This window comes from Phascolarctos cinereus, unplaced genomic scaffold (genome assembly GCF_003287225.1).
Source record: "Phascolarctos cinereus isolate Bilbo 61053 unplaced genomic scaffold, phaCin_HiC Scaffold_2;HRSCAF=192, whole genome shotgun sequence".
NCBI classification, from domain to species: Eukaryota; Metazoa; Chordata; class Mammalia; order Diprotodontia; family Phascolarctidae; genus Phascolarctos; species Phascolarctos cinereus.
Window position 1 is genome coordinate 223,627,437 of NW_027555625.1, and position 18,504 is coordinate 223,645,940.

Here is an 18,504-nt window from a genome sequence, read left to right on the forward strand (position 1 = left end):
CAACTATTATTATTGCAGTCCTAAGGTTCTAAATGTCAAATCTTTGCATCTCTTCACAAGACTTGTTACAGTGATTACATATAGACCTTACAAAGGGATAAAGGGATGAATAACATACTCTGGAGGCTGTGAGAAGACCAACTTTCACCAGCTAATAGCTTTGAGATGCATAATCCATTGAACCAAGTGGTAAATAAAAATTTAGCTCTATATTCTTAGTTAAGTGGGCATCTCTCCTTATTCTTCCTCTATGTTTTATCCTCAAGCTTCAACCACTTAGAACAGACTAAAAACCAAGCAGTAAGGAAAAGAGATCCCTCAGCAAAAGCATAGAGCCTTGCATGTAGGCAGCTTTTAATGAATGTTTGCTTAATTGAATTGAGAGAGCTGTCATAAGACCAATGAACTAAAGCTTTCATATTTGTCAGTAAGGAGGTTGGACTAAATGATCTCTAAGAGCCATTTTGAACTTAAAAATCCTGTGTGAGCATATCCTAATGTACCAGCAATTTGAACAACATTAGCTATTTGATTTCTCAAATTTCAAGACATTAAAAGGGGGTAGGGGAAGTGTAATTGGAAGGGAAGCAAGTTTACATTTGTGGGGAAGTTAATGGACATCCCCATCTGGAGAAACTCCAGCTACTCTGTTGCCCTCTAGCCCCATGGGACCAGAGGCATCCAGCTTAGAATCATCCAGATCAGAGTTACCCATCTTAGGCTGTCTGGCCAGACTCAGAATCACCTGGCCTAGAGACTTCTGGCCTGGAGCCAAGTATGCACTCTACTTCCCAGCAGTCCAATTAACATTTCTATGCAGATGACTCCCAAAGACCCAGATCTATGAAAAACAGCCTTAATCACTCTTGTTTTTCTTTTTTTATCCCCAAAGCCAGCTAGACATCTGAACATCCTATTGGCTCCTCAAATTCAACATGTCTAAAATAGAACTCTTCTCCCCTAGAAACCTCTTCTTCAAACTTTCATATTTCTGTTGAAAATATCACCATCTTTTCACCCACTATCACTAATCAGAGTCACCTTTGACCCTTCCTTATCCTTCACTCCCTCCATTCATATCTAATTAGATGCCAAGTCTTGTTGATGCTTCATTTCCAATCTCTCCCATTCTCTGTATTCATACTGCCTGCCATTCTGGTTGAGGCCATAATCACCTCTCACTTGAACTATTACAATAATCTCTTAATTAATCTCCCTCTTTCCAGCCTATCCCTCTCCAATTCTTCCTCTATTTTGCTGCTAAAATAAGCTTTCACAGAATATTTCTAAAGCATAGATCAGACCCACTCCCTTATTAAAAATCTTCAGTGGTTCCCTATTCTACCTGCCATCTACCTTCTCTAATGAGAAAACTGAGGCCCAGAGAGAGGAAAGGGATTTGGCCAAGGTCACACAATGAGTTAGTGGCAGGGCTGAGACTTCTATCTCAGTTTGCTGATACTCTGGCCAAGGCTCTTTCCATTCTACTGAGCAGTAATGCCTAGAGATCAGAGTACTACCAACTGAAACCAAATGTGGCAGAGACCACTGGGTCATGTTGCTTTCAAACCTAAATTTTTCAGCTTTTTGGTTTTTTCTGGTGCCACTAAATAGTTTAGGGGAAAACACCATTGATTTTCTCCTTGCCAAAACTTTCTTGCCTAAGGCCATATGCCCAGAGTTTCTCCTTCCTCCTTCACTCCAGTGATATACCCATGAAACTACATTCACAAGCCAACATACATAGCAAGCTGATGGTATAGGAAGCCTTTACTAAGAGGATTCTGATCCATCCTATAAGCATCCAAAGAGGCCAGGGGCATATAGAATCCACTATAGCATCACCTTAACACTTCTCAGAACACTGACCTGCAGAGCTGTTCCAGCATCTGGCATTGCAAATGGCAGCAGGTCCTCCAACTCCAAGTCCAGTGCCTTGGCTATTATGCCACAGAAAGGGAATACTTACCAACTTCTAAATGGTGATAATTTGCCCCATGGGGTTCTGTCTTCAGAGTTGTCGTTAAATCAAGGGAATAGGTTGGCGCCATGGATGAATGGAGTTCTGAAATTCCTCATTTTATGTAGTATGTCCAGGTTACAAAATAATCAGCAGGCAATTATTAAGTGCCTACTATGTGCCAGGCACTATACTAGGTACTGGGAATACAAAGGACATTCTAATGGGGAAGATAACAAGTGCAGATAAATATAGAGAAATACCTACTGAATAAACATAAAAAGAATAAATGTAAGGTAGTTTGGAAGCAAGTACACTAGTATTTGTGGGGATCAGTAAAGTTTCATGTAGAAGGAAATGCTTACGTTATGTCTTGAAAGATTTGCTGAAGAAGGAATGCATGGGTGACAACCAAGCCAAAAGCCGTGGGAGATGGGAGATAGACTTTCATGTATGAAGAACAGAGAAAAGGCCTGTTTGACTGGATTACAGAATGTCAGAGGGAGAGTAATGTCCAATGAAGCTGGAAAGATAGGCTGGAGCCAGGTTGTGAAGGGCTTTAGAAGCTAAAGGGACATTTATATTTGATCCTAGAGGCAATAGGGAGCCCCTGGAGATCATTGAGGAGGGGCAGCCTTGCTCTTGAGGAAGATCACTTTGGTATATGTCAGAGATGGGACTTACCATATACAGAATATCCCAGAAGTCTTAGTGTAGTTTTAAGCTTAATTAACTTCAAAAATATTAATGTTACAAACTTGCAAAAAAATCATAATTTGAAAAGGTAACTATTAAATTTCTTTTATTCTTGTTTTGTGCTTATTTAGTTTTATGAATTTTAAATAATACAATTTTAATTTTTGTTTCAGTCCCTCTTAAGGCTAGGATAACGAAGGCAATGAGAACTCAGCAGCAGCTGATGAGCATTTTTACAAACCTTGGAAACCAATTAGAGCAAAATATGCACAAGATGGTGGTTATGTTGAATCTTAATAAGAAACAGATCAATATTTAAAAATTTTAAACAATTGCCATTTCGATGTTTTTTTAAAAATGTTTGTAGAATTTATACTTTGAAGTTGTTAAAGCTTGAAAATACAGTATGATTTTTTGATCACTGAGAGTAAATATTTGTTGTTGTTCAGTCATTTCAGTTGTTCCAACTCTTCATTACCCCATTTGGGATTTTCTTGGTGAGATACTGGAGTGGTTTGCAATTTCCTTCTCCAGTTCATTTTACAGATGAGGAAACTGAGGCAAACAGGGTTAAGTGACTTGCCCAGGATTATGTAGCTAGTAAGTGTCTGAGACTGAATTTGAACTCAGGGCTTCCTGATTCCAAGCCCAGAACTCTATCTACTGCCTACCTAGCGGCCCAGAGTAATTTATACACGCACAAAGTAAATGTGAGGTCATTGATTGTGGGGGGGGGTGTATTCTCAGCATCTAGAAAAATTAAGAAAGGTCTTATGTAAAAGGTAGTATGTGAGCTGAGCTTTGATATAAACTAGGGGTTCTATAATGCAGAAGTAAGGAGGAAGCATTTTGCAGCTAGGTGTCACAATGTTGGGCCTGGAGTCAGGAAGACCATAGTTCAGTCTTACTTCAGGCACTTAATATCTGATCCTGGGCAAGTCACTTTACCTCTGTTTGCCTCATTTTCCTTAATAGTAAAATAGGGATAATAATAGCACCTACTTTGCAGAGTTGCTGTGAGGATCAAATGAAATTATATTTGTAAAGTGCTTAGCATGGTGCCTGGAACATAGTGGGTGAGATATATATGCTAGCTTATTATTATCAGGGACATGGAGTACAATCTGTGGAAAGGTTCATAGAGAGAAGATGGCATATCAGGTAGGGGAAATAGCCCAATAGTTTAGCTGGACCATAGAGTGCATATAAAGGACACGAGTATAATAAGTATAATAACCTTGGAAAGATAGCTTGGAGCCAAGTTATAAAGGCCTTTGAATGTCAACTAGAGGATTTCTATTCAATAAGAGGAAATAAGAAGTCACTAGACTCCACCAATCAGGAGAGTGGCATAATCAGACATGTTTTAGAAATATGTCATCAATAGTTCTGTGGAGAATAGATTAGATAGGACAGAGATTGAAGGCAAGGATATCCATTAAGGAGCTATTGGAGTATTCTAGGGGAGTAGAGATGAAAGAAGAGGAGAATGCCATTGCACTCCATTAATAGATCAAGTTAAGAAATGTTGCTAGGATTCAGGATGCCATAGCTATCTACTGATACTGTTGCATTGACTATATGTCATCACCTTCTTTCATCTCTCCTTTTCTTTCCCCACTTTTCTCCTTGGAATGTTACCTTACCCTTGGCTCTTCTGTCTTCCCCCTGGAATACAGATCCTGGCTAATGTTATCATCTATCTGTGCGCCATCGTCGTGGGCATTATGTCCTACTACATGGCTGACCGCAAGCATCGGAAGGCCTTCCTTGAAGCCCGTCAGTCTCTTGAAGTGAAGATCAACTTGGAGGAACAGAGCCAGCAGCAGGTAGGTTTAATGTACTGGGGATACCAATGTATGGATTTTATAAAACTCAGTAGAATCTAGTAAAAGGACAAAGTGGGAGAGTAGATCAAGATGACTAGACATTGGTGAACCTGTATGGGGTCTTAGGGATAAGAGCTGACCTGATTGATTATTGGTCATCTAGTCTATAAGTGTTCTTGGAATGCTCCAGCTGCACTGCATCTCCTACCAAGTTCTCTGCAGGCTCATTTCCTCCTCAACTGCCTTTCACTATTTCTTGAGTTACTGCCATTTTTAATCTTCTATCACAGGATCCCCTCCCCAGGGTTATGGAAATAAACTTGTTCGCTAAACCAGAGGTATCAGATTGGCAGCTGCAAGCTATCCACAAAACTCCAGAGTACAACCAGATTAAAATATAATTGGCTAATGTTTAACAAATAAAAATACAACATAGATGATGTTAGTGTGTGGTTTTCTAAGTCATCATGGCAGCCCAAAGATCCATTTCCACTGGAGTTTGACACCTCTGAGCTAAACCATTGTTGCACTTGGCAGTGTCAAATCTCCATTTGTCCAGGAGATGGAATGTTTCCTGGCTGAAGTTATTTCTGGGCTCTTTAGACCTCCTTGTTGTGTTGATCATTGGAAAAGTTAAACTTCTCCAAGTAATGGTGAGTCATGGTCAATGTCTGCTTCTGCTTATTTACCACTTTTCAAAATCCACAGCTGGTTAAAAACAGGTCTGATTGGAGCTTGTGGAAACACACGCAGTGTTTTCTCTTCATTTTCATCCTTTCTTCTAATTTGATATTGATTTTTTTCCTAACCAGTTTACACTCAAATGACTGATTCTGCAGTGACTTTCATATTGGCAGCCAGGGATTTCTTATCTGTTATGAGAGAGTCAGTTTTATTTCTTTGCCTTGTTGCTCAGTGCTCACCACAGTGAGCCCTTTCTTACTTTCTTCTTGAAAATATTCACGACATACAGATTGGAGGTGTCTGTATCATCTACAAGCCTTATTTTCCAGCATGGTTTTCCCTATCCTCCCTTCACACTCCCAGAACCACATCGCTTTCCCTTGGTCAAATGTACTGCTTTTTAAATTCTGTCATCTCAGTCATTGTATCCATATCTTCTCCCCTCTAATCTTTTTTTAAATTTTCCTTATTGGTATATCTCTATCTCTGTCTATCTTTCTATCTATACACATGCACATACATATACACACATGCATCTATTTGATATCACACTTTTCTCCTTAATGCATCCCTCTTCATGATGTTCCTTAGTTGGCCATATAGAGCCGAAGGAGTCTCAGAGGCACAAACCCCTTAGGGTCATGGCTTTTTGGTCTGAATGACTACTGTGGGTCTGACATGAGTAACAGCATTTATTAAAGCAGTCTCTGGCCAGAATTATTGTGCAGGGAAAGATATAAAAGCAACCTTGCAATGACTAAAATGGAACACTTGGCCAATGCTATTGCAAGCAACAGACTGACAAAGTTTTGGTCGAATGACCAAACTCCAATGAGGGAGGAGTGCCCAGTGTTTGGTTGGGCAAGGGCACGGTCTCATTGGAGGTTTGCCACCTGGGATCTGATGTGTACCTTGAAGCTAGGCAAGGGGAAGCCCTTTTGGGGACCACCTTAGGGTTGGCTCATTTGCTTATCAGTTTCTGAGAACTTCCCCAAATTCTGGCAGGGTATGGTGACTCAGTAGGGGAGTGTGACTCATTTATAAGCCTGTGGCCTGGTTGTTTGTGGCTGGTCATTGGACCAGTGATCACAAATGACTGCATTGGAAAAAAAAAATTAAAAATAAATAAATAAATGACTCCATCATATTACACCATCCCTCGGAATGAAGGGGGAAAAAAAGAGGAAAAATAGCAATTTAGCAAAGCCAACCAATACACCAACTGTGTCTGACAGTGTCTGCATCCATAGTCCAACTAGGTGAGAGAGCTAGGTGGTGCAGGGGAAGGAGCGTAGGACTTGGAATCAGGAAGACCTGAATGTGAATTCTGCTTCAGACGTTAGCTGTGTGATCCTGGACAAGTCATTTAATATCGCTGTGACTCATCTGTAAAAAAGAGATAATAGTAGCTCCTGCCTTGCAGGGTTGGTGTGAGTATCAAAATGAGATAACATGTAAAAGGCTTTGCAAATCTTAAACTGTGATGTGAATGTGAGCTATAGTCCTTCCACCTTCATAACAAAGGCTGTCTCTCCTCCAGTTTTTGCTTATACATTGGATCATATTACTCTTCTGCTCTAAACCTTTTAATGGCTCCCAACTGCCTGGAGGGTAACTTCTTCGGTGGGGGACTAACCTACTTTTCCAGCATTATTTTGTCCACCGTGTTCTGTCTGCATCAGTCCAACTGGATTACTCCCTGTCCCACACACCCTTCTGGTGTTTGCCCACTTCATGCCTTTATTCATACTGTTTCTCGTGGCTGGAATTCCTTCCACCGACTCTGTCTGTTGAATCCTTGCCCATTGGTTAAAGGCTAGCTCAAATGCCACCTCTATGTGAAGGCTTTCCTGCTCCCCAACTTGATAATGACTTTTCTCAAGTCAGATAACACGTAGCATTTTGTTATGCACTTATGTATTGCTTTCTGTGATTTTTTTTTTAGGGGAGGGGTATAATGTGTCATATTCTCAACTAAACTAAGCACTTAGCTCCATGGGTTCAGGGACTGCCTTACTGAAACTTTGGACCTTGTCCTGTGCCCGTAAGTGTTCTACATTCCGTGGATATTGAAATGGCTCTTGAATTGGAATTGAATTTGTCTGTCTGCATCGCTTGTCAGTCTTGTGACATTCTCCTAAGTGTCCCATTTCTTTCCCTTTGTGCCTGTCTTGGTGCTCATCCATTCAATGTAAAGGTTGGGAGAGGCCGAGTGCTTCCTGAGTGGTTGAACTTACAGTAACCACTTCAGGCAGAGGGACAGGGCTGGGTGATATGATTAGGCCCCCCCTCCCTCCCCCATCGAAGGGGAAGAGAGAGAGGGAGGGAGGGAGGGAGAAAGAGAGAAAAGAGAGGGAGAAAGGGAGAGAGGGAGGAAGACAGATTGAGACAGAGACAGAAGGGGGGGCAGAGAGAAAGAGGAGAGAGGGAGACAGAGACAGACAGAGGAAATAGATAGAAAGGAAAGAAGGAAGGAAGGTAAAAAGAAGGGAGAGAGGCAGGAAGGAAGTAAAGTAAGAGAAAGTTAGGAGATGATATGTGCTAGGCAAGCCAAACCACCTCACTCTCACCTCCCCTCAGACCCAGATGGAGATGACCCAGGATCCTGTGCTTAAGGACTTTGAGAATAGTAGAGCCCACCTCTCCTCACCCCAAGACTGTCAGTCTTACTTCCATCCCCACCCCCATGGCCCTTCTCTGGGGAATCAACACTTGTAGAGATGCAGCCTGGTTGCAGGTGCTGCAGTCAGACAATGAGGACCTGAAAAAAAATTCTTAGTGCTGTCAAATGGTTCAACACTCCAGGAATGGATCTGATTAAACTGTGGAAATAACATCAAAGAAGATGCGGTCCATGTGCTTTGCCCGTCACTGTACGCTAAGAAGCATGGGGGCCTTTCCAGCTGATTGGCAGCTGAAACCTCCTCTGGGTGTTTCATCCCCCTATTAGCATGTGAGCTCCTTAAGAGCAAAGACTGTCTTACTTTTCTATTTTTATCACTGTTGCTTAGCACACAGTAAGTACTTAATAATTTTTTATTCATTGATTCATTTATAATTGATAAAATTTTGTTGTTTTCTGAATCCAGTGTTTTCTTTTACAATTTTGCAAATCCCTATTGTTTGAGGGGGAAAAAACCCACCAACACAAGAAATAAAAGCCCATTTAAAATCTTAAACTGTAAATTGAATGTTTAAAACAATTCATAAATAGAATCATAGAACAACAAATCTGCTTTCTATTAAAAAGGGTTATAATATTGAAACAGAAAAAGGGGTTTGGTATGAGCCCATATTGTTTTGTTTTATAAATGCTACAGATGATGGAGAAATGTCCCCAAAGTCTTAGTCCCTAGAGGCCACCAGCCTAGAGGATCTTAATCTGATAGAACAGAAAGGCATCTCTCCTGTTCTTTGAAGAACACCCCCCCCCAAGGAGTTATCAATTTCCCTGAATAACTAAATCCCAGTTAGCTGGAATCCTTCTTGATGTAAGGTAAACACCCTCCATCACAATTTCACCTGTACATTCTCTTGTCCTTAGTGGTTGTAGAGAGTCTTATCGTCCTCCAAGTTGTAGCCTTAATATAAGAATGCTTGTTGCCTTCATTCAGTTATCTTTCCTTCTCCAAACAACTTCTTGTTCTATAATTCCCCCCCCACCAGGTTCTTTCCCTTGTCTGTTTCAAATATCATTTTGTATTTTCATTTTCCTCTAATTATGAAATGCATTTAGCTGCAAAACCTCTAGAACTTTTCTTTCAGTAGGTATATCCAAGAAAGAGAATAAAAATGGATGACAAGTTGGGCTCCAAGGAGAGCAGGCTGGATTGCCTATGAGAAATCAGAAAGCTTCTTTAGAGACCTATACTCTTCTCAGAAATAAAGGCTCATATTTTCATGCCAAAGTTTCATGGCTAGAAGTCTTGAAACACCAGAGTCTATAAGGAAATAAGAATATTACACAGAGAGCAACAGAGCATCAGAAAGGTACATAGGGTGTGGGGGGTGAGGGAAGGCAGGCTGTGATGTAGATCAGCTAAGGAACTTTGAAGAGGAACTGGAGGAAAAGACATCATCAGAAAAATGTATGAGTGAAAAAGAATGTGGTCTGGTCATATGACAAAATGGAGGGCTAATGTGTTGTGACATCAAGTTCGCTGGTATTTTTGCAGTGGTAGGAGAAAAGGAGGTAGGCCCCCAACACTTTGGATAGACCACCCATGTCACATTTATGGTAGGGCATGGACCAGAGTTGCCGCGGATGGATAGGCATGGATGGGATGCAATCTGTATCATTGGAGGGAATGTTTACCTTCATGAGATCGCAGGTACATTATAGTATTGGGGGTATGTGAATTTTCCTCTAGAGAAATTTTCTCCAGACCTTCTCAAGGTTATATATATACATATGCATATGTATGCATGTATGTATATATGTGTATATATATAACACATATAGCTGTATGTATACATATGTGTGAGTATATATGCATACACACATATATACTTTGTATATACATTATATATTTTGCATATATATTATATATACTTTGTATATATAATAAACTTTGTATATGTTATATATACTTTGTGTGTATATCCATATGTAATACATACATATATACATACATATATATTTATATATATATATGTATTTTATATATATATATACACTTTGCCTTATTTTGCCTAAAACTAAGTCTCTATTTCCCAACCCTTTCCTTTTCAGCCCCCTTTTATGTGCTGTCTTCCTTTAGAATATAAGCTTCATGAGGGCAGGGACTGTCTTGCTTGCTTATATTTGCACCTACTTAAAGACCTCCAGGGAGTGGGGCTCAACCACTTTCTGTGGCCACCTATTCCATTTTTGGCCAGCTCATTATTATTATTAGAACATTTTTCATATATACAGATGTGTTTTCCTTTTTTTTTTCTCCACTGAAGGAGAAGGGCCTGATTTCATCAATCCTATTGGGACATCCTTGTGAGCCAGAGGGAAGAGGTAGAAGCAGGGATGTTTAAATCTCTTTTATAGCAGAAAAGCCCAGAGCACAGAGTGCTCTGTCTCTCGGTGAATGGGTAGTTGAGCCAGGAGTCAAACCCTGGAGGCCTGGCTCTATAACTTAGGACAGACTGATTCTCTCCAGGCCACAAGAACATATGTATTATAATACTGGATAAAACCAGAGAGTATGTTCTAAGACAGTAGTCCTTCTCTGACACTAACACCAGAAGAAGTGATGAGGAAGGGCATGTGATTTCTACCACAAATCAATTAATGACTTCCCTGCTCCCAATCATGATACTTGCACTTTTGCCTTCATCCCCTATTCCATCTTACCCACTGGAAACTTGAACTCTGCTCCTGGAGCCAACTTGGGCTCTGATCAGTGAGCTTTGCCTTATCTTGCCCACAACCAAGCTTCTGCCTTGCTTCCCAGCCACCCACAGTCTTCCCATCCTCCCTTCTGCTTTTTAGTACCTTTTTATATACTCTCTTCCAATAGAATATAAGCTGCTTGAGGGCAGGGACCATCTTGCTTGCTTGTATCTATATTCCTAGCACTAAGTAGAATACTTAGCACAAAGTAAATGCTTAATGAGTGCTTTATCCAAAAAATGTTTTAACCAGTCAATTGATTATCAGGCATTTATTAGTGCCTCTCATGTACTAGAGATTAAGTATGTACCCTTGGACCACAGGAGCTATCATCCATTAGTTTTTCTGTCTTTTTAAAAATGATTTAAAACATTTCCAGACCACACTACCCTTTGGACTATAAGTTCCATAAGCTAACTATGCATTGAGTTCAGTATTACTTTATCAGATTTGTCCTGAATCTGTCCCTTTCAAAGCCAAAGTAGCCTCAGTTTTGATAACCTAGAACTTGATGATCAAATCTGTGCTTGTCACAAATTTTCTGTTGTCATACCTTCCCTATGTGATTTTATGGATTTGGATTATATCCCCAGAATCAAGAATCCCAAGAGTTGCAATTGACCTCACAGGGTATGTAATTCAACCCCTACCTCAGGATAAACATTGACATCATGTCCAATAAATGTTTGTTCATCTGGCATTTGCTTGAAGACCTCCAGTGAGTGGGAATTGACCACTTCCTGTGGCAGCCTATTCCACTTTTTTCAGCTCTTATTATTAGGGAGTTTTTCCTAACATAGTTTGAATCCTTTTCTCTACATCCATGCATTGCAATCCTTTCCAATACCCATTTAACCCAGTTGGACCAAGCCAATGGTCGGTAAGCATTTATTATTTTTATTTTATTTACTGATTTTTAGGCAATTGGGGTTAAGTGACTTGCCCAGGATCACACAGCTAGTAAGTGTGAAGTGTTTGGTCTGAGGCTGGATTTGAACTCAGATCCTCCTGACTTCAGGGCCGGTGCTCTATCCACTGTGCCACCTAGCTGCCCCTGTCATTAAACATTTATTAAGCACCTCTAAGTGCCAGGCACAGTTCTAAGTGCTGGAGAAGAACACACACACACACACACACACACACACACACACACACACACACACACACAGTCCCTGCCCTCAGGGAGTTCACAATCTAAGGGGGTTGGTGGAGACAAAACACAAAAAGTAACTGAAAAATGCGGGTGGGAGGAGGAGAAGGTACCTGACTGGAGGGATTGGTGGAGAAATCAGGCAGAGAAGGCCAAGTAGTGGGCCAGTTGCAGCCAGGTAAGAAATGAGATGTTTCATCTGATCTCTCTCTTTAATTGGATGTTTGGAGTTCATGCCTCGCCCTCCCTCTTCCCCCCAATCAGAGAGGCAGAGGGCAGGGAGGAGGTGGAGTCCCAAGGCCAATGAATGAGCTTCCTGAACATGGTAGAGGAGTCAATCAGAGAAGTCCCAAAGTAGTACATTCAGGTGAGAAATAAGGAAAGAGCTGGACAAGTCTAATCTTTCTTCTACATGAGTGCTCTTCAAACACTTGAAAAGAACCATCTTTTCCCTCTGAGCCTTCTCTTCCCCAGACTAAACATTCCTGGCTCATTCACCAGTTCTTGCATAGCATGCATCTTTTTCAGCATTTTCACTATCTTTGTCACTTTTCTTTAGATGCTTTCCAGTTTATTGGTGTCCTTCCTAAAACGAGGCACTGGAGATGTGTTCTGATCAGGAACAGAGGACAACAGGTCTATCACCTCCCTTTTGTGAATGTTGTGCTTCTCTTAATCCAACTCATGGCTAAATTCACTTTTTTGGCTGCTGTATGATACTCTTGATACACATAGAGGGAAAATCCCAGATTGTTTATTCTTTTCAAGCAATGCCTTTCCATCTTCTCCTCATGCAATTGATTCTTTGAGCCCAAATGTGGTACTTTACATTTTTCCCTGTTGACTTCACTGTATTTGATTTTTCCGACCATTCTAACCTTTATCCAGAGTGTGAAGTGCCTGTTTTTTAAAGTAATTTTTTATATGACAACTCTCCTTCCCCTCCAATATTTTGCTTGCCTTTCTCAAGACCTACTTCAGCTTTACATATCTTTGCTGATGAGTGGCCAGAACTACACAGGACATACTAAAATTTTGAACAATGAGAAAATGTTTTTTGTATCATTAAAGTATCATAGATTTAGAGCTGAAAGGAGCATTACAGGTTATCTTGTCCAACCGCTTCATCTTATAGATGAGGAAATTGAGACCCAGAGAAATCATGTGATTTATCTAAGGTCACACAGAACATATCAGAGCCATAAATCCTTCTATTTCACCGTGCATTTTGCTCTCAGTACCCTTCCCGATCATTTAGTTCCCTGGTTTCTGCAGCATGTTTGGCCAGTGTACTTAGTGAATAGTCTATAGAGACACCCTGATTCGTTTTCTAGGTTACAACTGACATTTTTGACCCCAGAATCCTAGGAGTACAGATGACTTTCCTTCAATGTATCGCCTCCCACTAGTCTAGCCTGGAGCTCAGTTTATTGTTTAATCAGTCCAACAATGAATATTTATTTAGAACTCAGCTCTAAATGCTAGGAGAGATAGGGCAGTATAGTGTTACATTTGCAGTCAGAAAGACCCAGGTTCAAAACCCTCATTAGACTCTTGCTAGCTTTGTGACCCCTGGGACAGTCACTGGATTTCTCTGAACCTCAGTTGTTTCCTCTTTAAAATGGGGACAATGAGAGTACCATAGGGCTGTTGTGAGGCCCAAGCCAGATAATGTTTGTAAAGTATTTAGCAAACCTTAAAAGGCTTGATAAATGTCAGTTGTAAAGTAACTTGGGGGGTATACAGAAGAAGTCTAAAATGCATGAGACCAATCTTTCATGTCATCTGCAATCTTAAGAGATTTCACACATATTCTTTCTAGATTATTTGCAAAAACATGAAATAAAACTGGTCCCTGTGGAATCCTACTATTTACATTTCTCCATCTAAATAAATGTCTGGCTGCCTCTAACCTTTATTTTTGTAGCTTTAAGCCAGTTTATTGCAGGACAAAACATTCTTCCCAAGCTATAATCATGGGATTTGAGAGTTTGAAAGGATCTCAGGGGCCATCTAGACTGACCTTTACAACAAGGGAATGCTTAGTATAACATATCCAACAAGTGGTTGCCTAGACTCCACTTGGAGACCTACAACAAGGAGGAGTCCCATTACCTGTCAAGGCAGCCTGTTCCTCTTTTGGACAGCTCCATTTGTTAGGAATTTTCCTGACATTAGCCTAAATTGGCCATTTTGCAAAGTTCCCGCTGCTCCTGGTTCTGCCACCTGGGGCCACATACAAATCCAATCCTTTTCAACATGACAGACCTCCAAATACTTGAAAACAACTATCCTGTCTCCCATGAGTCTTCTTTTCTCCAAGCTAAACATGCCCAGTTCTTTCAACCGTGTTGTTTGCACAATGCATTGGTAGTGGGTTTTCCTCACCAGAAGTCTTTAAACACAGGCTAGAAGACTGGTTTTTTTTGGGGGAGGGGGTGCGGCTATGGTAGAGGAGTTGCTTGGTCTGGTAAAGTTTGGGCTCCATGGACTCTGAGGTCCTTCATATTGGCTTATTTGGCCTCTGTAGCACATCTGGATGACATGTTTGGGGAACAGTCTAAGTTGACAACCAGGTCTCTTTTCTAGTTCATAACTGACAGCTTAGACCCCAGTGTCCTAGACACTCTAGACATTCTAAGTGACTTCTTTGCTTTTTACTTGATAGTATTTTGGTTTTTTTCCAATTACACGTAAAGATAGTTTTCAACATTCATTTTTTGTGAGATTTTGAGTTCTAAATTTTTCTCCTTCCATAAGTGACTTCTTAATGCTAATATCCCTTTGGTGATGCCACTTACCTGAAAATCATGAAACACTCTGATTATTTTTGTGGCATAGTAGGTAGAAGGTAAGGATTATCTGGGTTCAAATCTTGCACAGGTCCTCTCATTTTAACTCCATACCTCTTTCCGCTGCTCTCTGCTATGAGAAATGAAAGAATCGTATCTCACAATTATCTCAAAGGGCTAGGTGACTGAACCAAAATCATAAAAATGAAGTTTAAAAAGACATATTTAAAGTCCTGCACTTAACATTTTTTAAATTGTATGAATGTATGATGGAAGGAAGTAAATAAGCATTAAGCACCTTCAAACATTTTGTTTTTTTTAAATCATCAAAAATATTTATTTATAATAAATAGGAGTGACTAGTTACAGAATGGATCAAGAAAGAAATGAAACCTCATGATTATGGCATTTATAGAAAACATATTTAATACACACACATGTTACTAAATTAGACATTGCTAGTATTTTTCTGCATTGTAAATTCTTTGATGTTGAGTAACATTTGTATTTTGGGAAAGCTTTGTAACATTTACTATAATTTTTATGAATTCTCAGCAGTGTTAATCCTCAAAGGTTTGATTAGGTTTGACTCAGCACAAAAAGCTTTTCCTTTTCTCAGTCCACATCCTACTTGACCTCTCTGCAGCTTTTGACATGGTGGATCACTTTTTCTTCCTTGATACTCTCTTCTCTCTAGGTTTTTGGGATACCACTCTCTCCTGGTTTCCCCCCTACCTCTCTGACCACTCCTTCTGTGTCTCCTTTCCTGAATCCTCTTCCAGACCATGTCCTCTAACCATAGGTGTTCTTAGCATTCTGTCCTGAGCTCTCTTCTCTTCTCCCTCTATGCTACTTCACTTAGTGATCTCATCCGCTCCCATAGATTTAATTATCATCTCTGCGATGATGATTCTTAAATCTGCTTTCCTTGATGCCTCTCAAACATTTCATTTGATCCTGATAGCAACCCTAAGAGGGTATTATTGTTATTATTATTATCCTCATTTCACATTTGAGGAAACTGAGGCAGACAGAGGCTGAATAACTTGCCCAAGGTCACACAACTAGTAAGTGTTTGAGGAGGAATTCGAACTCAGGTCTTCCCAACTCTAGGATCAGCGTTCCCAACTCAGTGAAGTGTCCACTTCATCACCCAGTTGCCTTTAGATACAAGTGATTTTTCCTCTTCATAGCTCTTGAATCCTTTGTCTGGACCTCTCCTTTTACCCTTTCAGGCTTTATCTTAGGATCATAGAATTGTAGATTCAGAGTTAGAAGTGACCTAAAGATCACTTATTCCACTTCCCTCATTTTATAAATAAAAAAACTGAGGTCCAGGAAGGTTAATGACTGAAACTCAAGGTCACACAGTCAGTCAACAAGCATTTATTAAGTGCCTACTATGTACTGCACTAAGTTCTGGAGATATAAAGGCAAAGAAACACTCCCTCCTCTTGAGGATCTCACAGGCTAATGGGGGAGACAACATGCAAACAGCTATGTACAAATTGTATGTATATAGTATATATTATATATACTTTTATATATGAAGTTGTTCAGTTGTTTCAGTCACGTACAACTCTTCATCACCACATTTTGGAGTTTTCTTGGCAAAGATGCTGGAATGTTTTGCCATTTCCTTCTCCAGCTCATTTTACAGATGAGGAAACTGAGGCAAACGGGGTTAAGTGACTTGCTCAGAGTCACACAACTAGTAAGTCTCTGAGGCTTGATTTGAACTCAAGTGTTCCTGATTCTAGGCCTGGCACTCTATCTCCTGTGCCACCCAGCTGCCCTGTAGAGAGAGTAAATGAGAGCTCATCTCAGAGGGAAGGCATTAGGTTTAGGGGTGATTGGGAAGGGCTTCTTGCAGAAGGTGGGACTTTAGCTAAGACTTGAAAGAAGCCAGAGAAGCCTGGAGGCAGAGATGAGGAAGGGGGTTTCAGGAATAGCTCAGGAAAACTCTTGGAGTCAGGAGAGGAATCCCAAGGAAGCCCACGTCACTGGATCACGGGGGCAAGGGTTGTGTGTAAGATGTAAGAAGACTGGAAAGGGAGGAAGGGGTCATGTTATGAGGGCTTGGAAAATCAGAGGATCCTATATTTGATCCTAGAGATAATAAGGAGCCGCTAGAGCAGGAGTGGGGGACCTGAGGCCTTCAGGCCACACGTGGCCTTCTAGGTCCTTAAGTGCGGCCAAAGTTTGCAGAACAAATTAGGATTTGTAAAATTTGGATTCAGTCAAAAGGACACACTTAAGGACCTAGAAGGCCACATGTGGCCTGAAGGCTGCAGGTTTCCCACCCTTATACTAGAGTTTCTTGAGTAGAGGGATGACATGGTCAGAGCTTCTAGGAAGGTCCTTTTGACAGTTGAGTGGAGGATGGACTAGAGTGAGGAGTGACTTGAGGCAGGCAGACCCACCAGCAGGCTATTGCAGTAATCCTGGCATGAGGTGATGAGGGCCTGGACTCTCAGAGGAGAGAAGGGGGCTTATGTGAAAGAGGTTATGAAGGCAGAAACCACAGGTAGTAAGTAAATGGCAGAACCAACTCAGGTCCCATGACGCCAAGCTCACTCCAAGCATAGCGTTCTTTCTATAGCTTCATGTTCTTCACTGGAAAGTTTTTACGTAAGGGATGGATGATCTTCTATCAGATTTCCTAGAGAGGGGATTCTTTGGGGGTATAATAGGCTAGCTGGCCGTGGAGGTCCCTTCCAATCTGAAATTCTGATTCTGATCCCTGAGGCATTCCATTAGAGACCCCTCTCCAAGGTGATAGCCAGCCGTTAATGATGACCGTTTGGGTCTGGTTATTCAGCCACTTCCAAATCCATCCAACTGAACTGTCTCTTACAAGAATAACCCACATTTATATAGTGTTTTCTTTCCAAGGACCCTAGAAGTGGGGAGGGGGAGAGGGGATGGGGCAGGGGGGGAAGAAGTATTATTTCCATTTTACAGATTGGGATAAAATTAATCTGAAAGATGAAATAATTTGTCTATGATCCCATATGTAAATTTATGAGGCATGATATGAACCCGGGTTGAATGAAGGGAGTGTGCTGGTACCTAAAGGGAGAGGGATGGAGTAAGTGGCTTTTTGAAGTTTCTTCCAAACCTAGTGTTCCATGATCAGCGGCTTTAGTCACGTGGATGTATGCACATAATCAACAAGACTCAAGACCCTGTTACTGTAGCAATAATGGCAAAGGGAAGTTTTCTCTAGCAGGAAGAGGAAATGATTGAGACATGTACCCTTGGATTATCCGTTTGGAGCCGATATCTGGTTGGATGTCTGAGAAAACTACCTCAAACCTGTGTGATTGCCTGAGGGTAGGTACCAGAATATTTACTAGGCCTGGTCAGAGATGAGATTGTGTGTGACCCTGGATAAGTCATTTCCCTTAGGGTCTTAATTTCCTCATTTATAAAATTAAGAGATTGGAGTAGATGGCCTAAGGTCTTTTTCAGCTCAAAGATTTCATGTTCCAATAATAATAATAATGACAATAATAATACATTTATTCAACTACGAAAGAAATTATTTTATTTACCTGGATAATAATCTGTAGGAGGGGCAGCTAGGTTGTACAGTAGGTAGAGTGCTGGGCCTGGAGTCTGGAGGACGTGAGTTCAAATCCAGACTCTTACTAGCTGTATGATCCTGGACAAGTCATTTAACCTTGTTTGACTCAATTTCCTCATCTGTGAAATGAGCTAAAGAAGGAAATGGCAATCCATCCTTGTCTTTGCTAAGAAAACCTCAAATGGAGTCATGAAGAGTCAAACACAACTAAAAATGATCAAACACCAATAATCTGTAGGACATTAAATAAATATGTTTTTTAAAAGTTCTGGGACAACAACTTTTCTCAGGACCGTTTCTATCTGAACTCCATCAAAAGAATGAAAATTTTATGTAACAACAACTGATGTTTATATAGAACTTTAAATTTTGCAAAGTGTTGGCATACATTATATCATGTGATCTTATGATTAATAAATCA

General features: G+C 40.6%; 1 protein-coding gene across 1 annotated transcript in view; it reads left to right on the plus strand.

Annotated features, from left to right (window-relative positions):
- The window catches only part of ADCY3 (adenylate cyclase 3), a 121,534-nt gene that overhangs the window by 29,488 nt on the left and 73,542 nt on the right, over positions 1-18,504 (plus strand). The window contains 1 exon segment of the mRNA XM_020983957.2: positions 4,336-4,485. Coding sequence (XP_020839616.1) covers positions 4,336-4,485 — 150 coding nt within the window.